Here is a 22,229-nt window from a genome sequence, read left to right on the forward strand (position 1 = left end):
GTGATCCATGAAGGGGATTCACTGATGTACATGCCTTTTAAAATTATTTATCTGTTTCATGGAAATTAACAAATGGTCAGAGTAAATGGATTCTCTGCATTGTTTTGAAAGCTAAAAGCCTGATACTACAACATTGAAAGGATAAATGCTCAACTCAATGCAATGGATTGAGGACCTTGCAGCACTTTCAATTTTTGAACAGGTGGCATATAGACGCCACCTTCAAATGGATACTTATTTGGATGTTTGGTCCACTTGGTCCACTGTTGAAGCCCATGTATAATTGCTAGAAGGCTGTATGCATTTCATACAAATCCATGCATGTATATTTAAAAAATTGGCAAAAATTAGAATATATATATATATATATATATATATGTGCCCACAGGCGCCACATTGGAGACCCATTCACGGGTACCACTGGTGGTTCCTGCAGGCACCATGGCACCCGCAGGTGCTGCATGGGAGACTTCTGTAACAGATAGTTCTTCCCTGAGACAGTGTTCTTACAGCTTGATCCAAAACCTGCTGTTAAAGGGGAGACCATTGCATTAACAAACTGAAATTACATTGCAGTTGCTACAAGCTGATTTTCATATATTTATTTTCTAATGTATCTTCCACACCTTTAACACCATAATGTTCCATAGCATAATTTATATTCAAGGAACTACAGACAAGGAGACAAACAAAGTCTTTAAGGGCACAATCTTATGTATGTTAAGACACAAAAAACAAATCCTACAACAACTGGGGAATCCTGGGACTCGGGAGTTGAAGGACTTTTTCTGTCTATTCATGCATAGGACTGTGCCCTAAAGCTGTGTAGGACAGCCACCTTGAGAATGACATTTACATAAGAACATAAGGCATTTGTATGCCTAAGCATTCTGGTTGATGAATACTTATGTACCCCCCCCCCCGGGGGGGGTATTTACAAAGTATATTGATAGTGACATGCCTTTATTCTTTCGGTCCTCAAAGATGGTAATAAAGGTTGCTAGGGAGGCATTTAAGTAGAAGGTTTGCCTTCATAGAAAATAAAAAATGAGCCATTGAGGGGAATATGACAAACATGTTAGAGTGATGTACAACACTGTTGGGTTACGCTTGAGTGTTTCTAACGAGCTTCTTTGAAGACAGCAAACACTGTCAAATTAATCCACTAAACTAATAGGATTAACTGAGAAAATGGCTCACATAAATCCCCCCATTACAAGAAAACAAAAGCTAGAGTAGTATCTATGATGAAGGAAATGTCCTGCTTGCTTAGCACAAAGACAGACTGAGCTTTCACCTATTTATGTTTAATATTACTAACACAGCTTACTTGAACAGGGGATGGTGTAAAAGCCAGAACGGAATGGGCCAGAATGGCCCCTTTATATTAAAAAAAGGATGTCAAAAATAGTGGCATGTGTCAGAAACACCTGAAAATAATATTTTAGGACTAAAACCCTTGCAATAATATATTATTATTAGTACTATAATGCTCAGAACACATCCGGAACCGAACAGAATGGCCCAGAATGGACAGTTCCGAATGAGCGGAACTTCTCATAACTTCTTCCCCAAAGGAGGCAACTATCAGGCATTTCCAAAACATATGAATAAGAGAAGCATTGACTGCATTACAGCTCCAACAATTAGCTGAATTTGACAAGCTTTTATTAAAAAGACGTTGTGGTGTCCAATAGACCCGAAACAAAAGTTTTTGCTGAATAAGACATAACCAAAGCTCCGTTGAAATGTCCAATACAGACACCAAGACGGCAGTCCATTGATTAAACAAAATAGGATGTTCCAATTCCCTGTTCCATTCCTGCTGTAAACCACTTGTATCATATTTATTTATTGATTAATAAATATTTATAAACATGAATCGTAGGTCGATATATCCAATCAGCTTCAATAAGTATTTCCAGTAGCGAAGGAGACTCCGAAGCAGTAAAAGCAGCAGGACCGAATCTAGATATCAACAAATGTTTCAATTGGAAATACTGCCATTCTGCTGTAGCAAGCAAATCAAATTGATCACACAAAGTTGAAAATAACAAAAACTCATAATCAACCCCCACTAACTGATCCAGAGTAAAGATAATGTTATCTGTCTATGTCCGCCATAAAAACATTTTCTTGTCAATTCTTAAATCTGGATTTCCCCATAAAGTCAATTTAGCATGGGAAAATGGATATAACTGTAACTGATGTGACATTATATGCCAAACTTCTCTAACTGCCAAAATTGTGGGAGGAGCTCTGTCTGCCTTAATATGCCAAGAACCTAATGCCATCCATTTAAAGACAGGCTGCAGACAAGAAGATTCCAACACTGACCAAGGTGGAAAATCTAATCTGAGTGAAAAAGACCAAAATTTAGTACAGGTCAGCAAATAGGCCTGACAGTACATAGCTAGACCTGGAAAACTGAACCCACCTTCATTAATTGGAAGTTGCATCCTTTTCAAAGATATTCTTTGTGGAAAGGCATCCTCAAAGAATTTACAAAACAAAGCATTACGTTTTTGGAAATATTTGTGAGGTTTAAGTATAGGGATCCCACGTATAACATAGATAATTCGAGGTATGGTATTCATCTTAAGTGTATTCACCTTACCCCATAAACTCAACTTTAAATATGCCCATCTATCTATATCTCATGAAATATCATCAATCAACTTGTTTAAATTTAACCTAATCATTTGAGATATATCTCTAGGGATAATTATTCCCAAGTAAGTAATAACATCTGGACACTGTTGAAATTGCCAATTGGCTAATACACTAGAATATATCTCCAATTGACATTATTTCTGACTTTGACCAATTAATTGAATAGCTGGACAATTCACCAAAGGTATTAATCAATTTCATTAAAGCTGGAACTGACGACCTTGAGATAAACAACAAAGATCATCAGCGTAAAGGCTAATTTTAAATTCTAAACCAAAATGGACAAATCCATGAATACTACTATTTTATTTCATAGCACATGCCAGAGGTTCCAAACATAGGTTGAATATCAATGGGAAAGTGGACAATCTTGTCTGGTGCCCTGCCCAAGTAAAGAAAAAAAAGCGGAACATAAACCATTAATTGTTACTCTCGCTCTTGGAGCTGAGTATAAATTTTTAACCCATTTCAAAAATTCTATAGGAAAACCAAAATTAGTCAATGTAGTAGCAGCCAATGTTATATATTTACCACTGAAAACAACTGCAGCATGTCAGCTTAATTTTTCCCTGTGTAAGTTATATAGTGGAAAGTTAAATTGTTTGGGCATGTGGACTATGGCATGGAACAGGTGTTGAAATGTGGTTTCTATGGACATTATGGAGTTTATTACAACACTCCTATCCAGTAATGTGCGACTGGTGAGTTTGGTTGGTTTAGCTCACTCGGAAGTTGCCATTCCAGGTCATTCTTCTTCAATATGGACTGTGGCCTGGAACGGGTTTGGGAACATGCTTTTTGTGGATGTTTTGTGGCTTATTGCTTCCCTGCCATGGAGTGATGTGTGACTGGTGAGTTTGGTTGATTTCGCTCATTCGGAACTGTCCGTTCCAGGCCATTCCGTTTGGTGTTCTGGGCATTATGGGGTTAATAATAATATTATTATTGCAAGAGTTTTAGTCCTAAAATATTGTTTTCAAGTGTTTCTAACACATGCCACTATTTTTGGCATGCTTTCTTTTTAATATAAAAGGGCTGTTCTGTTCCGGCTTTTACACCATCCCCTTGAAAACTTGCTTTCTGTAGCAACCTGTGATAGCTCCTAGCCAGCAACTTCCTCCGACAAGGTCTGAGACCTTTTATGTGTCAGTCCAGAAGCTCTTAGACTCCACCCCATCCTACAAAGTGGAAAGCAGTCAGGCCGGGGGGGGGGGGGCAAATCCAGTCCTCCAGGATTGGAGGATCCTGCTCCATTCTGTCCCCACCCCCTTTCTCCCACCTAATGATTGGTGGTTTCGCAGCTTTTGTGCACTTTCCCCCCATTCTAAAGGGTTGAAATGCCTCTCCTAAGGCGTAGTTGCAGCAAGAACTTTAAGCTAAAGTACGTTGACATTTTTGGCTCCACCCCTTTTGCCTTTGGGTAAAAAAATGTCTCTGATGTTTAAATTTATGTAAAGAATTGCTTACTGATTTCTTCTCTGCTATAATAAGAAAAGCGAGAACAAGACTACCCAAATCCTAGCAACATTAGCACTTTAGAAAACGTGCAGTATATATACTTCTATCCTTTTTGACATTGTTAAACAATGTACTTGTGGAACTACACTTCCCAGAGGACGTTTTTGAGGCAAAGGATTATGGGCAACATAGTTTTGAATCACAGACTAACTGAGCCGAGTACTTCCTCTAAAATCCATCTTGGTCCCTGCGGTTGCTGGCGGAAGCGGCAGTTTGCTTTTGAAAACAGTAAGTGGAAGGAATCCATTTGTCTGTCTTGACTAATGCCTAAGTCCAGAGGGATTTAAAAATGATAGGCAGTGTAGGAGACCGGTGCTTTTGAGCTCTTTAGTTAGAATTTTAACCCCTCAGTTATTGATGAAAACTATACAACATAATCCAAAATTCATCTCCAGGTTTGCTAATACATAACATAAGAGAATATAACAAATACTATATTTCTCTTTGCTATTGTTCTCTGCTTACCAAGGATACTGTGGGCGGAATCCGTCATGCAATCCACTGCAACCTTCGTCCTAGGAATTCTGGAGTTAAACAACAGAGTCTTGCGGCACTGTAAAGACTAAAAAGTTTATTGTAGCATAAGTTTTCATAGTCCACTTCGTCACATGCATAGGAATCACCCCTCCCTCCCTCCGTCTCTCTCTCTCTTTCTCTCTCTCTGTGTGTTTAGAAGCAGAACCTCATGCTCCAAGATTTCACCGGTGAACATACGCTGGGACATTTATGTACTTGACATCCCTTCTTTTCAAACTAAAAAGCACTGCTTCAGCGCTTCTTCCCGTCCACTGTCACATATCGCTGAAGGCTTTTCTTTGCATGCTGTATTAATTTATTCTGTCACAGCCAGCTCTGCACGTCTTCGGAAGCAGTTGTGTAATAATGATGACGACAGTTAATTCATAATAAATTCATACTTTACTTTATAACCCTGGGGGGCTTTATATTTTGAATTGTTTTTAACAGAATGTTAAGGGTGTAGTCCTAAATATATACAGGATAAATCCTATTGAACTCAGTGGGATGTTTTTCTGAGTAAATGTGCCTAGACCTGCTCTGTTAGGGCCAAAGCAGAATTACTTTTAAATCCGTATGTAGCAGCTACATCTCCAGTTTTACTCTTGATTATGCTCAGGTTCCCCATTCTGGATCTTAAAGGCCCTCCTAAAAGGTCCTCAGGGGAGCTTACAATAAAAGAAAACCTATGCATAAAAGGTGAAACCATAAAATCTAAATAAAGCATACAAACTAGCCACAAATTATATATATATATATATATATATATATATAACAGTTGGAGCTTCTGCAGCCATTTCTTGAGCCATCTTCCATCTGTGTATTCTAGGGCATCTTCTCAATTTATTTATTTATTTATTTATTTCATTTCTATACCGCCCAAGAGCCGAAGCTCTCTGGGCGGTTCACAAAAATTAAAACCAAACAACACACAATAAAACAATTTAAAATATGCAGAACATTAAAACCACAATATAACAATAAAGGTAAAGGTGTCCCCAACCAGTCGTGTCCGACTCTAGGGTGCGGTGCTCATCCCCGTTTCTAAGCCGAAGAGCCAGCGCTGTCCGAAGACGCTTCCGTGGTCATGTGGCCGGCATGACTGAACACCGAGGTGCACGGAACGCTGTTACCTTTCCCGCCGAGGCGGTACCTATTTATCTACTTGCAATTTCTTGCTTTCGAACTGCAAGGTTGGCAGGAGCTGGGACTGAAGACGGGAGCTCACTCCGTCACGCAGCACTCGGGTCTCGAACTGCTGACCTGCCGACCTTCCAGTCTGCAGTTCAGCGTCTTAACCACTAAGCCACCGCGGCCCCTAATATAACAATACAACCACAATAAAAAACCTAGCAGCAGTGCAGGAGTTTAAAATACAGATTTAAAACAGCAAAGATAAAAATTTAGAAAGCTAAAATGCTAAAATGCCTGGGAAAATAAAAAGGTCTTCACCTGGCGCCGAAAGGAATACAATGTAGTTGCCAGGCGAACCTCACTAGGGAGCTCATTCCAGAGCCGGCGTGCCACAACAGAAAAAGCCCTCCTCCTAGTAGCCACCCGCCTCACTTCCTTTGGCAGGGGCTCACGGAGAAGGGCCGCTGATGATGATCTTAAGGTCCGGGCAGGCACATATGGGAGGAGGCGATCCTTCAGGTAACCTGGCCCCAAGCCGTTAAGGGCTTTGAATGTTAACACCAGCACTTTGAATCGGGCCCGGAAATGGACTGGCAGCCAGTGCAGCTGGAAAAGTACTGGCGTAATATGAGCTCCCAGGCCAGTCCCTCTTAACAATCTGGCTGCCCTATTTTGGACCAGCTGAAGTTTCCGGACCGTTTTCAAAGGCAGCCCTACGTATAACGCATTGCAGTAATCCAGACGAGAAGTTATCAGAGCATGGATAACTGTAGCTAGGCTATCTCTGTCCAGATAAGGACGTAGTTGGTATACCAGCCTAAGCTGATAAAAAGTGCTCCGTGCCACTGAGTTCACCTGTGCCTCAAGTGACAGTTCTGGATCCAAGAGCACCCCCAAACTACGAACCTGATCCTTTAGGGGGAGTGCAGCCCCCTCCAGAACAGGTTGAATATCACCTAGCCGGGCAGATGAACCACCCACTAACAGTACCTCCGTCTTGTCTGGATTGAGTTTCAGTTTATTGGCCCTCATCCAGTCCATTACCATGTCCAGGCACTGATTCAGAACAGCCACTGCCTCAACTGGTTTTGATGAGAAAGAGAGGTAGAGCTGGGTGTCATCCGCATATTGATGGCACCTCAGCCCACACCTCTGGATAACCTCCCCCAGCGGTTTCATGTAGATGTTAAACAGCATGGGGGATAAAATAGAGCCCTGTGGAACTCCATGGCACAATTGCCATGGCACAGAGCAATAATCCCCCAGCACCACCTTCTGGAATCGGCCATCCAAGTAGGAGCGGAACCACTGTAGTGCAGTGCCTCCAACTCCTAACCCAGACAACCTATCCAGAAGGATACCATGGTCGATGGTATCGAAAGCCGCTGAGAGGTCCAGGAGAATCAACAGGGTCGCACCCCCCTGTCCCTCTCCTGGCAGAGGTCATCCCACAGGGCGACCAAGGCAGTTTCCGTTCCAAAACCAGGCCTGAAGCCCGATTGAAATGGATCTAGATAATCCGTTTCATTCAAGAGTGCCTGGAGCTGTCCTACAACCACCCGCTCAAGCACCTTGCCCAGGAAGGGGATGTTGGCCACTGGCCTATAATTGTTAACATCCTCTGGGTTCAGGTTAGGCTTTTTCAGGAGTGGTCTAATTACTGCCTCTTTTAAAGCGGCAGGCACCACTCCCTCTCTCGAGGAATTTACAACCTCCTGGACCCAGCTGGACAACCCCTCCTTGTTTGATTTAATAAGCCATGAAGGGCAAGGGTCAAGCACACAAGTGTCTTGTGTCAAATTCTCAAATGTCTGTTGTCAAATTCCTCGCATTATTTTTCTCTTTCTCCTCTGAGTGAAACAGATTTTTGTAATAATCATGTTAGAAACTTTGGTAATTTAAAGCCAAGCTTATTTTGTAGCTATTTGTTGCACTGAATATGGTCTTGCTCTTGTTTTTTAAGCTGCGGCACACGAGATGGCAATAGCTTTGGCGTATCAAGTGGGATATAGAAGAACTTCCTTACTATATTACAGGTTCCATTCGACTTATGTCAATAGAATGAGGTCAGTTCTTAACCTGTGGGAAGTTGGAGGCTTAGCTCTGTTAAATCTAGTATTCTCAAATACATTTGCTAATGGGATAAATCAAGAATTAATCCTGTGTCATGGTAATGTTTTACTGCTTTACTGCTTATTGTTTTAATTAAGGGTTACCTCACTTTTCATTGCACTTTTTGAGCATTGGTTAAATAACACTGAAACAAGGAGCAGCTGCTAAAACAGAATGTCAGGCTTGCTGATTGCCTCCTCAAAATCTAGACAAACTATCTTTAATATGTTTGGATGGAGCAAATTCTTGCATTCATTTTATTAAGTACTATAGTCCAGTCCCATTTCCCACGTGGTAGCAAATGCCGTTTGATCAGTCATCCATAATCACATCAAATTAGTTTGCATCTACTATGGATCTCAGCCTAATTAGACTGTGTTTGGCTTTAGAATTAAGCTGGGAATGTTTCAACTGGTTCTCATGAATGATTCAGTTACCTGACGTAAGAGGTGTTCTCATTTTGCATCTAGTTCTCCTCCTTTGTAAAGACTGTTAGGGCATGCAGCCTGATCTTATACATGTTTACTGAGTATGTCCCATTGAGTTTTACACCCAAGTACGTATGTATAGTATTGCAGCCTAATGCTGAAATCCTATGTACACCTACCTGGGAGTAAGTCATGGCACTTCTGAATAGTCAGGTATAGGCTTGCACCCTTAATTACTTTGACAAATAGCAGTGCACTTCTATACATGTCTGCTTAGAAGTAAGCCCCATTGAGTTCAATAAGACTTACTCCCAAGTATGTGTATATAGGATTGCAGCCTTAGAGAATGAAAACTTTTGTATGACTTTTGATGGGCAGGCAGATCTGTCAATGCTTAGAAAGTGCCAAAAGGGCAAAAATTCAGTTTGAAAGCTCCAGGAGACCAACTTCAAGTCCTTAGTAACATTTCTTTGTCAGTTCTTGACATCTTACCAAAATTATAACTTCTTAAAAGAAACATTGGGCAGCATTCTATACTGTCACTGTGCTCCCACTGATTTTGTTGTGCTGGCAGGAGTGACAGTTAGCTCAATAGGAAGATAGCGGATGCTTAAGCAACCCTCAAAACTCTTGTTTCTGGATCGAGACAAGTCAGTGGAGCTCTGTTTTGTGAGCTCTGCTGACCTGCTCTGTTCCAGGAATGAGCATATCTGCTAGTTTCCCTTTGCTTAAGAGTCTGCTCACTTCCTGTTGTACTCCTGGTGTGTCCTGCTAGTGCTTGCGCAATGCAGGATACTGCCCCTTATTAACAAACACTCCAAAATTCACAATCGGGCAGTTCCTTTATTAAAGGTAAAGGTAAAGGTGTCCCCAACCAGTTGTGTCCGACTCTAGGGTGCGGTGCTCATCCCCGTTTCTAAGCCGAAGAGCCAGCGCTGTCCGAAGACGCTTCCGTGGTCATGTGGCCGGCATGACTGAACACCGAGGTGCACGGAACGCTGTTACCTTTCCCGCCGAGGCGGTACCTATTTATCTACTTGCAATTTCTTGCTTTCGAACTGCAAGGTTGGCAGGAGCTGGGACTGAAGACAGGAGCTCACTCCGTCACGCGGCACCCAGGTCTCGAACTGCTGACCTGCCGACCTTCCAGTCTGCAGTTCAGCGTCTTAACCACTAAGCCACCGCGGCCCTCTAGTTCCTTTATTAGGGCTGACCAAAAATACACAAAATTGTGGGGAAGCTTTTGAGATCTCATCTCCTGACTATGGGTTTTGGAATGATATGAACCGACACAATGTAATCCAAAATTCATCTCCAGGTTTGCTAATACATAACATAAGAGAATATAACAAATACTATATTTCTCTTTGCTATTGTTCTCTGCTTACCAAGGATACTGTGGGTGGAATCCAACAGGGCACTTACATCCCCGCTGATTCCTCCCCCCTGCCCCGATTCCCTTCTGCAAGTGGGGGGTCCTGCCAATTCCATTGCACAAGTGGGATCCACCACTTACGTAAAAGGGATTCAGTGCTTAGTGGTTAAGACGCTGAACTGCGGACTGGAAGGTCGGCAGGTCAGCAGTTTGAGACCCGAGTGCTGCGTGACGGAGTGAGCTCCCGTCTTCAGTCCCAGCTTCTGCCAACCTAGCAGTTCGAAAGCAAGAAATTGCAAGTAGATAAATAGGTACCGCCTTGGCGGGAAAGGTAACAGCGTTCCGTGCACCTCGGTGTTCAGTCATGCCGGCCACATGACCATGGAAGTGTCTTCGGACAGCGCTGGCTCTTCGGCTTAGAAACGGGGATGAGCACCGCACCCTAGAGTCGGACACGACTGGTTGGGGACACCTTTACCTTTTACCTTTTAGGAGAAGCCCCGAGATGAGTGGAAATTCTCATTTCTGGAAGGAGGCAGGTTGGCAGAGCTCTCTTATGTGAGCTCCCCGACCTGCCCCCTTCCAGAAATGAGCATTTCTACTCATTTCGGATTGTCCCCAGAAGTGCTAAGTTGCCGTTGTGCAAGTGGTGGGGGCTGCTTGCACAATGGAATTGGCAGGACGGTGTAAGCGCCCCATTAGATTCTATCCAGAGTGTTTTGCCTAAGGTTGAAGACAAATCTGAGTAACAACTGGATTTTATATTTTCAAAAATTGGGAATCAGCCGTTACTTATTTCTTTGTTCCAACAGTCCTAGGTGTAACTTGAAACCTGCGTAACCCCTAGGACAGCCTAATCCAGTTAAGTCTGGTTCTACAACTATCACATTCCATCCTAAGACTCTGAACATGCAGATGACTTCAACATCTAGTCAGCCTTCACCCAGTCTTTTCCCTCCCCCCTCCCACTTTTTGTAACTTCTTGCCTGATGAAGAGATCTGGAAATCTTGAAGGCTCGCTCACAATTTGGGCCATGTGTGTGCGCGTGTGCGTTCCTAATAAACTGCCTGACTGTGGATGAGGTATTGCCTGACCATGGATCTTGGATCTTTTCTTATGGACCAACATGGGTTAGTTTGTTTTATTATTAACAAATAGTATGCTATGTTGAAGGTTGATTTCAAAATATTGCTGAATGTACAGTTTCCAGTAGATATTTATTATCAGTTTTTTTTAAGTATCTGGAGCAGGGTTGGCAAATAGATTCTACTACAGAATACTTTCTTTATTTCTTTATTCTTTTTTGCATTTATACCCCACCTTGTTCCCTCTTGCAAGGAACCCAAGGTGGCTTTAATTATTCTCCTCCTCTCCATTTTATCCTCACAACAACAACCCTGTGAGATAGGTTGGGCTGAGAGTCTGTGACTGACCCAAAGTCACCCAGTGTACTTCTATGGCTGAGTGGGGACTAGGACCCGGATCTCCTGGTTCCCAGTCCAACACTCTCACCACTATACCACACTGGCTCTCTGGATTGTTATCTTAGATGACAGCATTCACATGGCTTTCTTTGACACTATTTTGATTCCCTTCTTTTGGTAAACATGACTTGAGTCTGTCTAGTCTAGCAGCATGGGGTAAGGTGTTTCTTGAACCATTTAACAGGGTTAAGTCACATACAGAGATGTCCCTACCATTAGGCAGAGTGAGGTAATTGCCTCAGGCAGCAGATCTTGGGAGATGGCAGCAAAGTGTTGGAGGAAAAATGTGTGTGCCATGCAGCCTGCTGTGTGCCCCCTGGGTTAGCCTGCTACCTTCAGGTGCAGTGGAGGATTCTGTACCATTGTAAGTGTTGAAGACTGATTCACCTGGCAGACCAGATGGTTTTCATACATGGATTGGGAGGGGGTGCCATTCTTCACTTCAGACAGCAAAATGTCTTGGGCCAGCCCTGTCCACATACACATTCAACAATATACAGTTTCAAATCATATTTTTTCATCCCAGCCCTCCCTCTGTGGATATTTGAAATTCAAAGCAATTGGCTATTTATTTTTTACTTTTTCAAATATGGTGCTTGCTGACATAGGGTTGGAAGCATCCTGAAGAAATCACTGTGTCTATCCTTCTCTACAAGGGGCCGCAGTGGCTTAGTGGTTAAGACGCTGAATTGCAGACTGGAAGGTCAGCAGGACAGCAGTTTGAGACCCGAGTGCCGCGTGACGGAGTGAGCTCCTGTCTTCAGTCCCAGTTCCTGCCAACCTAGCAGTTCGAAAGCAAGAAATTGCAAGTAGATAAATAGGTACCGCTTCGGCGGGAAAGGTAACAGCGTTCCGTGCACCTCGGTGTTCAGTCATGCCATCTTCGGACAGTGCTGGCTCTTCGGCCTAGAAATGGAGATGAGCACCACACCCTAGAGTCGGACACGACTGGTTGGGGACACCTTTACTTTTTATCCTCCTCTACAGATGCAATGAGTTTGAAAGCATACTCATCTTCAGAGATATTTGGTGATAATTCTGTTTGTTAATTTCCTCCCCCCAAATAAAGCCCTAAAGAATAGACTCTTTCGACTGTGGCAGGAAGACCGTGATAGACTGGTTTGGCCTTTAGAGACAAAACTGGCTTATTGTGGCATGAGCTTCATATAGAGTAGCCGTCTTCACTACGAAGGTGATAGGTATATTGAAATACACTGGACGATTATCTGTCAATATAAAATTGCCAACTGCTTTGCTTTTATTTAGCACTCCTAAATAAGAGGCAAATCGAATCAATGGAAGCTTGATTCGAAGTATACACCTAAAGTATGTAGATCTTACAAAAATATTTGCAAATGTATTCATTATTCAGGCACACTTGCATTGGCTGCAGCTCCCAGTTAGATGCACACCTGCCTGCAAACCGAGGTTTCCTGTGAGAATACAAGAACTGAAGTACGTTTAGACTTTAACTGAAGTATCTCTTTGTGTGAATATGGCTGCACTTTCTCCCCACTGGCATTACACACTCACTGCCTGGTTCCTCTTTTGTACTGGCTGCAACAATGGACTGGATGAGGGCTAATAAACTGAAACTCAGTCCAGACAAGACTGAGATGCTGTTGGTGGGTGGTTCTTCTGACCAAATGGAGGGTGCTCAACCTGTTCTGGATGGGATTGCACTCCCCCTGAAGGAGCAGGCTCATTGCTTGTGGGTTCTCCTTGAGCCAACTTTTTCACTTGAGGCTCAGGTGGCCTCAGTGGCACGGAGTGCCTTCCAACAACTTCGGTTGGTGGCCCAGCTATGCCCCTATCTAGACATGGATAACCTGGCTTCTGTTGTCTATGCTCTGGTAATCTCCAAGTTAGATTACTGCAATGCACTCTACATGGGGCTGCCTTTGAAGATGGTTCAGAAGCTGCAGCTCGTGCAAAATGCAGCAGCCAGATTGATAATGGGGACCAGAAGGTCTGCACATATAAGACTAACTCTGGTCCACTTGCACTGGCTGCCTGAACCCGATTCGGCACTGTTTCTGAGCCCGATTCAAGGTGCTGGTTTTAACCTATAATGCCTTACACGGCTTGGGACCACAATACCTGATGGAGCGCCTCTCCCAACGTGAAGCTACCCATACATTATGCTCAACATCTAAGGCCCTCGTCCAGCTGCCTACTTCTGTTGCTCAGAAGACAGCAACAAGGGAGAGGGCCTTCTTGGTGGTGCCCCCCAACCACAGAATGATCTCCCCAGTGAGCCTCGCCTGGCGCCAACATTATTGTCTTTTCAACACCAGGTCAAGTCCTTTCTCTTCTCCCAGGCATTTGGCAGCATATGATGAGATTAAATGAGATTTGTCTTATGGTTATGGTTGATTGCTTGAAGTTGTTTTAGATATATGTTGCCTTTGTGTATATTGTCTGTTAGTGGTTTTTAATGTAAATGGCTTTTAACCTCTGTATACTGTATTTTTTAATGTTTTTAATCTTTGTAAACTGCCCAGAGAGCTTTGGTTATGGGGTGGTATAGAAATGTAATTAATAATAATAATGAATATTTTGTTTATCCCAGTTCTACCCTCATTACCTCCAACACACCCATGAACCTCACTGGGTGATTTTGCCTAACCTACCTCATAGGGTTGTTATGAGGATAAGATGAGGTGAAGGAAGATCATGTAAGCTGCCTTGGGTTCTTTGCAAGAGGAAAAAGGCGGGCTATAAATGTAATAATAATTCTAATAATTATTTGCCACTAGAAAAGTGCCTGTCTCTCTCCCTGCCTTGTTTTTGTTTTCTCTCTCTCTTTAGAGAACTGCCAGATTTTGAACTGAGCCCTTTAGTTGTGCTTTGACTTTTCAGTGCTCTGACTAGCGTTGCCCAGCTGATTTCTGAACATCAAATTATTGTTATACACAAGATCAAGCTGGGCTGATTTTTTATGGCTAGCTGGCAACCCAACCCCTATATGTACCAAGGTTTTGTGGGGTGGGGGATGGGCTCCTACGCTTTTAAATATTTTTGTGGTAAGCTAAAATTCAGCACCATCTCTGCATCCCCACGTCACAACAAGCTTCACATGTCTTGTTAATAACCTTACGCCTGCCCAGTTAATACTAGTTCACAAGAAGGGCCTTGAAACATTGCCGAAGAAACTACATGCTCCACTTTAGAGGATGGGCAGAAAGTAGCTCTCCAGATGTTTTGGACTTTAACGCCCAGCTTTCCTGACCATTGGCCTTGCTGGCAGGGGTTCTTGAAGTCCAAAACATCTGGAGATCTACCTTCTGCCCACCCCTGCTCTAGGCTGCAGCCCTATACCCATTTACCCAGGAGTAAGCCCCAATGGACTCAATGGGACTTACTTCTGAGTAGAGATGCGCAGTTAAACTCACTGATGACGGAGAAAGTCCCATAAGATCAGATGCATAGGACTGGACTGCTAGGTTTCGGTTTTGTCATGCAATGCTCCTTCTCATCCTTTCCCAACTGCAGATATATGTTTGAGCTAAAAGAAGATGATGATGCCTGTCGGCAAGCCTATAACTCAGGAGCTTTCTACTTGTTTTACAACCTCTCCCCCTTCGTGCAGCAAAAAGGGAAAACATTCTGGGCCCCAAAGATAAATGCAGCAGGTAATTAAGTTTCTCTATTACAGTAATTGGCCTCCTAGACAAATGGACACTTCCTTTTCATAAGAGGTGCTATATCTGTAAGGTGTTAAGGATGTTTTCATTGCCTGCTCTCAAAGAGCATGAAGTGGTGGGTGATTCCTGGTGTTTCTTCAGGAAGCTATTACTGTGAAACCGATTTCATCCTAGTTTAGGTTTTGTGATGAAGATCTGCTCTACAAACTTCTCTGTTCTGCTGTCCGAGATTGTAAACATTTTTAACAAAGATTCACAGTATTGTTGTGTTAATATACCTTTTTAAACATATCCCTTCCTCTATTCTTTTGGTTTTCAGAAATTAAAAGGATTCTGGAGAAATTTAGACAGAGTGAAGAGAGGATAGAGGATTCCATGCTGGTTGGCTGTTCAGATGAGTGCACACCATATTTTGCTCTGGATCTAGGTTTGAATTAGTTTTTATGTATGCATATTAACATCCAGCCCTAAACAGGCTATGGATGGCATGAAGCTGAATCCCATACATATTTACTAAGAAAGTTTGTATAGCAGCCTAGACATCCTTTTGACCTTTATGTCTTTATAACCTTCCTTTTTAAGAAAGCTTGTAAGACACAAGAAAGGTATTAAGGATGGTTTTTAACACACTAGCTACTGGACCTTGGCTGTTGGTTTTATGACTGTCCGATTACACTGATATTATGGTTTTATAACTGGATTTTACTTGCTTTGTGATCACTTGCTCCTAATTCTAACACCCTCGCAAGAGCCCAACTGGACCGGGCTCCCGATTTTACATTTTATAAAGGAATCAGCAAAACATAGAATCTTTTCCCCAGATCATCAATAAATGTCCCCCATACAGTCAGAGTTCTTTGGAATGTACTCACAAAGCCACTGACAGTTGTGATAGAGTCCTTGCTGAGAGGGGCAGTGTTGTGTATGTTGGCAAACTCTGCAGATGGTGGTTCCCTTTAGCTTTCTTGGCTTATTTTCTTGATCTATTTCCCATGGATTTATCTAATCCCCTTTAAAGCTATCTGCACCTGTGGACATCACCAGGTATTGCTAGGAACAGTAGTGTTGTGAATGGAGGATCAAAGGAGCATTGCTTTTTCTTGATGAGGCAGTGGTTCAAGCATGTCGCACATTCCAGATGATCCATCTTGTGGTAGCAGATTTGATAGATCCATTATTCCCTGTCGGCTGGGTCCAGGAGCTGCCTTCTGTTGTTGGAAGGACTCTGATTATGGAAGGTGCCTCTGCGAGGGGAATCCTGCCCAGCTCACCCCATTCAGCAGGGTCCCCCAAACTTCTGTGTAGCATTTTTAGGGGGCTAAAAGGGTCTGCCATGGGGAGGAGGGGGTGGGGAAGTCTGCTCCCACCAGCCCAGTTTCATGCATCTCAATCTGGATCCAACCCTATGGTAAGAAGCACTTTCTTGTATGTGTCCGGAATCTACAGCCAATCAATTCCACTGGGTGACTCTAAGATCTATTGTTTTGCGAGAGGGTTAAAAATTTATCTACCCACTTTAGGCACACTGTTAATAGTTTCAGAGCCCTCTGTCATGTCCCTCTATAGGGCAGTATCCAATGCTGCCACTCCGCTTATGCTATTGATGTACTGCTAGAGTAAGCGACCTCTAATGGTATAATAGAATAAGTGAGGGGCAGTGTTGGATTCTGCCCTCAGTCATTTTTTTTTTAATGAAAAAGCCCCATCTCTTTTAGCCTTTCCTTATAGGTAGAACCCCATGACCACTTGATAATTTTGGTTGCCCTTTCCTGCCCCTTTTTCCACAATCGAACAACCTTTTTGAGACGGAACAGTGAGAACTATACACAATATTCCAAATGCAGCTACACCATGTATGTAGCTCAGATACTCATCGATATATGGTGAAGCTGGGATTTTTTCCCCCCAGCATGCATCACTTTACACTTACATTGACCCGGTTCACACTACACAGCTACCTAGGGTTTAAATGAACCCTGGGTACCCCTGAAAGAATGGGAGTGAATGTGTGTGCTGTTTCCTGACCACCTGCCTGCTCTTGCTGTGATAAACAAGCCAGGAGTGCTCTGTCTCTGGGTTGTTTATCCTGACTTCCAAACTTGGAACTCTGGTTGTTGGACGAACAACCCAGAGTTTGAATGAGCTCCCACTCATCTTAATAACCCACAGTTTAACTGTGGGTTGTTACAAAATGCAAACTACGTCATTGAATCTCATTTGTCATTTTGGTGCCCATTTGCTCAGTTTGGAGACTTCAAACACTGCAGTCTCCTTGGGCTTTCACCATGCTGAATGATTTGATGTCATCTGCAAACTTGAATTCAAGCCTGATTTTTTTTCCACCTGTGCTTTTCTCTAAAGTTAATTTGACTGAATGTGACTTCATTTTGTGGTAACATATAGTCATATGCACCCCAATTCTCTGTATGGTGGGAAGTTTCAAGGGTGCAGTGCTTACCTGGGTTTGGGTTCCTTTGGAAGGAGGTAACAGGAGACTTATGGCATTTTGTAATATTTGCATTTATTTACAAATATACAGGTTGAGCATAGGTGGAAGTACAGCTTTAACACTCTGACAGATATCCTGAAATCCACTACTCCTACATAAGATCTCCAGAGAGACAGCCAATACCTCAAGATGCTGTTCTCTCTAGAGACCTAAAATTCAGCTGACTCTCCATAGTCTATCTCTAAAGCTGTCAGTCTGTTGTCTCTTTCACACACAGATTTCTTGCTTACATCATCTGCAGTGGGAAGTAGAGTCACCCCCATTTCCAGAGCACTATCTGCCCATGCTCTAGTCACTGTGGACCATTAATCTGCAATTTCATTAACCAAGGGGATATTTCCCAGGACCATTAATATAATTTCCAGCAGTCCTACTGGTTCAACCAGTTTAGCAGACCCCAGTCTTAAAATCCTAGAATAACCAAGTTGGAAGGGATCTGGAGAAGTAATTTAGTCCAACCCCCAACCTTATGACTCAATTACTATCAGTATGATATTGTTGCTGCAATGATATCATCAGCTGCACTACTCTAATGATCTGCTGGTGATACAACACAAAAGGGTGTGGGGTGGGGGTATTAATGGAGCTGTCTGATTCCCACAGATTTATTGAATTCCAGGATCCTTGGAGAGATCTGCCATTGAATCTGAACTCAATGGATCATTTACCGAATTACGGAAAGCTTTCTTCCAGTTAGAACAGGAAGATGCATCTTTGATTTCCACGGTATGATTTTGCATGCAAACACTGAGACTGCTTGTGTCAGCTATTACTCATATAGTAGTGTTTGAATCCTGCAGACAAAAATTTGACTGTTAATTCTGATCAGGATGTGAAATTCAGCTCCCCTTAACCTTTGCAACTCCTGGCCACATCAATGTATTTTCTCTCCATTTTCCTTCCCCTCTCAGCTGTCTCCCTCTGTCCTTCTGTTCTCCTCATTCCTGTGCTCCACTCCATCATCCAGCCCTCCTTCTGTGCCCTTCTTTGCTTTGGTCCATTGGCTTGTTATCAAAGCAGGTCAGTTGTGTCAATGGCAACCAGATCCTGATCAGAGCAGGTCAACTACTGTCAGCCAAAGAACCTGGTTTCTGTCATGCTCTCCATCCCTCTGGGACATTAGAACAGCTCTGCTGATCACTGCCAGAAGCCCCACTGCCACCACACAAAATCCCTTAGTGCAGGGGTTCCCAATCTGGGCCTCTGGGGGTTCCCCAGAATGCCACGCCCCTCTCTCTCAACTGCCAATTGATTGGTGGCTTTCCAGCTTTTGTAGTTTTTTCCTCCCATTCTAAAAGATTGAAATGCCTCTCCTAAGGCAGAGTTACTGGCAGAGTTTAAAGTTGCAATATCCTGGTACTTTTGGCTCCACCCCTTTTGCCTTTAGCCCCACCCACCAGTGGAATGCAGCCCCCAAGAGCTTCTCCAAAATGGAATTAGTTCCTCAGACTGAAGGAGGTTCCCCACCCCTGCCTTAATGCATTACAATCTTGATTTATTGAAACACAAAAATGCAGTGGAAGCAGGCAGTGGGTGGGATCAGAACTGTTTCTTATACTTGCTGTGTTTATGGCTGGTTCACACATTTCATTTTGCTGTGGTGAAGTCATCAAGACATGACTTTACCTCTTCAGTTGAAATTTGCCCATGTGGCGACAGCTGCTGTTTACCACATTTGGGGACTGGAAGTGACTTATCACTGTGCTGTGAGCCAGAGCCGAGCCCACCAGAGCTGGCCGTCGGATTGTTAGGGCCACATACACCCCGCACTAGTGAACTCTGACTTGAGGAACATCTCATTGCTTCTGGTTTGATGTGTCACTCAGGAGTGGGCTGTTAAGGATGGTAAAGCACTGCAAAGTGCTGGAGAAATGATTAAGCAAGACACTTGACTAGGGAGCAATTTATTCTGACTTCATAAACCCACAGCAATACTTGAGAGGCCAGGTTCTGAGAGAGAGAGTGCACAGGGAGACCAAAAAATAAAAAAAACTGGTGTGCCTCCTTTTATTTTAGAGCCAGTGTGGTGTAGTGTCTCTGGATGTGGGAATCTCAGATCCCCTCTCTGAGATCTGAGGGAATCCGAATAGCAGGGTTGGAAGGGGCCTACAATCTCAGATTCCCCCCCAGCCATGAAGCTCAGTGTATAGTCTTGGCCAAGTGCTTATCTCACTGCCAACCTACCTGACCCTGAAGGCTCTTGTGAAGACAAAATGTATGCTGTTAGAGGAACGACATTATATGTGAATTAAATATTATTTCCAGGAGAAATTTATTTCTCATTTTATAAGCAGAGTTTTGATTTACATGGGTGGTTCATAGGGGAAAGATGGCATTTTCAGAACGATGTTAACGTTCTTTTTAGAATATTCCTCAGTCTGCTTCATAACCTGACTCAATGTACTGATGTGTTTAGGCTCAGGCTCTCCTTCATTGGCATGACAACAACCAGTATTGTTGCAAAACTGGGCAGCCCACAATGAAGAACCTGGCTGGGAGCAAACGGGTTTGTCACAGCAGTGGAATCATCTATTACCCACAGGTGGGTGTCTGAATGGAAAGGGACATGTTCTAGAACAGCCTTCACCAGCCTAGGTCCCTCCCAATGTTTTGGACTACAATGCCAACCAGCCCCAGTCAATATTGCCAATAATTGGGGGTGATAGGAGTTGTAGTCCAAAACCTATCCAGAGGCTCAGGTTGTGGAAGGCTGTTCTAGAGCCATTGAAACAACTAGCCAGGATTGCTAAAGCTAGAAAGGGCTTTCTGTAAATGTACTGTTGGCATTGCTTCAAGTTGAGCTTGGGACCCTTTTAGGGGAGCAATTGGAAAAGGGGAGGAAATGATCTGGTTTGTCAATAGATGCAGAATACTTTTAAGCAAAGCAAAGTGTGCTCAGCCCAGGTCTCCTCTCCCTTTGATTTACCCCAAGTGAAAGAAGACAGGCAGAGGGGAAACAAATAAGGCCAGTGTGTGAGTTCTAGGGCTTCTCCACATTGGGCTTTTAGCCTACAATTGGGATTGGTTACTCATGAAAGTTTGTGGGTTCTTTACATGATGTCGACAACCTCCAGCGCTTCTCCCGTGCTTTCTGACCATGTCCATGGCTTTATTTGAAATGGAAATAATGAGGTAATAAAAAGAAGTGGTTTGATTTGTCTGTGTAAAGAGGAAGTGGCACTATAACAACAGCACCGTCTAGTGGCTGTAGATATAGAACTTGCAGATAAAGCCAATCCTCTGAAGAAACCCAGGAAGTATGTGTGAAGGAGCCCATCTTAATTCCACAAAGAATTCAGAAGTAGAAGCTCCGGTAAAGTTGCGAGATAAAAAACCTGATGTGGAGAAGCCCCTAAATTGTGACCATGTGGGAGGGGGGGTTAACCCTTTCCTTTCCACATAAGTTTCCTGATGAAAATCACTTCCCCAAAGCTGCTATTTGCCCCAATTGGAAAACATATGGGCAAGATTTGTGTGCCCATATGCTTTTACTAACAGGACAAATAGCAGCCTCAGAGGGTGGGGCAGGGGGTTTACCAAGGAAGTGGTGCAGGAAGGATGGGCTAACTCCCCCTGCCTAGTCCAAGGTCTGGATCCAGATTGGAACCCATTCCCCCATGGCTCCCCGCTGTTTTTGCATGGTGGTGCCAAAGTCCGCAGCAGGATCCTGGGTTCTGGCAGTCTGCCTATGAGAGCCAGGAAATTGTGAGTAGGAGCCATTCTAGAGGTCACTTGCACTTCTCACACATTCTACTCTTGTGGTGTTCTGGTCTGAATTGCAGTTTTGTCCTTTAATCAGCTAATCTGTACTCTGCCTTGCTGTGCTTTCTGGCATTTTTTAGATGTCTCCAGTGGTTATTACTTTGGTTTCTGATGGGAGCCGATGCCTTCTTATACGGCAAGCATCATTTCCTAAAGGGATGTACAGCGCTCTGTCTGGCTTCTGCGATGTGGGTAAGGAAGCATATAATGCCATGTTATAAGTTTGTACGCACAGTATTTTAATGATGGGCGAGAGTACAGTGTAGCATGGAATAGATACCTTGCTCAGGGCAGAGGTGATGAGTTGTGAAGACTTCCACAGCTGACTTGCTCTTTGCATTGCATCATGTAATTGCCATAACTTGAGAACCTGGCCAAGCAACAGTTAATGGATATATTGCACTTATTCTGAAATTGCTTTCAAATAAGGAAATAATGGACTCAGCTCTTGAAGAACTTGGAAGACTTAGAAATTACGGAAATTGTTTCTCCCTCAACAAACAACCCAGGACCAGAGGCGTTCATGGGTTTAGCAAAGCAGAAGCAGGCGAGTGGCTGGGAGCTTGCTTCTGTGCGCTCAAAACAACCTTTGGTTTGTTAACTGTGGGTTGTTTGATCATGCGAAAGATTTGGTCAATTGATCAGTCAAGTATTGCAAATAAAATTTAATTATCCACAGGTTTATTATTTTTGCTAATTACGAAGACACATTAGGTAAGTATTATGAAACACTAACATAACTTTAACAATGGTAATTAATTATTATAACTTTAACAATGTCAGGTAAGGTTTCTGTAAATGTGAATGATTTACTGAATGTTTCATCTTGTTGGCCTTTATCCTGAAACATCAGGGCCAGGCTACATTAAAGAAAAAAGAAAATGTAATGAAAACAGAAATAAAGCAGAGCGACAGCAACTGCAGAAAGCCATTTTTAAAAATCAGTTGTGCTATATAGGTAACAGGTCAATTCTTTAATCATCATGGAATATTTGACCACGGTAAACAAAACAACAAAGAGCAGACACCTGACGACATTTGACTGGTCAATTAAGTGGCACGCAAGCCCA

At 43.1% G+C, this 22,229-nt stretch overlaps 1 protein-coding gene across 5 annotated transcripts in view; it reads left to right on the top strand.

Moving 5' to 3' along the window:
• The first annotated feature begins 4,026 nt into the window (after nucleotides 1-4,026).
• Nucleotides 4,027-22,229, top strand: part of NUDT13 (nudix hydrolase 13) — a 28,665-nt gene continuing 10,462 nt past the window's right edge. The window contains exons 1-8 of one of the 5 annotated variants that reach the window (XM_084845632.1): nucleotides 4,374-4,419; nucleotides 7,805-7,907; nucleotides 10,569-10,887; nucleotides 14,737-14,876; nucleotides 15,208-15,315; nucleotides 18,017-18,123; nucleotides 19,814-19,939; nucleotides 21,240-21,351. In XM_084845632.1, the coding sequence (XP_084701758.1) occupies nucleotides 10,835-10,887; nucleotides 14,737-14,876; nucleotides 15,208-15,315; nucleotides 18,017-18,123; nucleotides 19,814-19,939; nucleotides 21,240-21,351 (646 nt within the window). In that variant the 5' untranslated portion in view covers nucleotides 4,374-4,419; nucleotides 7,805-7,907; nucleotides 10,569-10,834. Of the gene's footprint in view, nucleotides 4,420-7,804; nucleotides 7,908-10,568; nucleotides 10,888-14,736; nucleotides 14,877-15,207; nucleotides 15,316-18,016; nucleotides 18,124-19,813; nucleotides 19,940-21,239; nucleotides 21,352-22,229 lie in introns of all 5 variants that reach the window. The other 4 variants (XM_084845633.1, XM_084845631.1, XM_084845629.1 and 1 more) reach the window with 4 other exon arrangements.

The sequence above is a fragment of the Heloderma suspectum genome, chromosome 3, assembly GCF_057233095.1.
Source record: "Heloderma suspectum isolate Gila_16-S chromosome 3, 16-S_ref, whole genome shotgun sequence".
NCBI classification, from domain to species: domain Eukaryota; kingdom Metazoa; phylum Chordata; class Lepidosauria; order Squamata; family Helodermatidae; genus Heloderma; species Heloderma suspectum.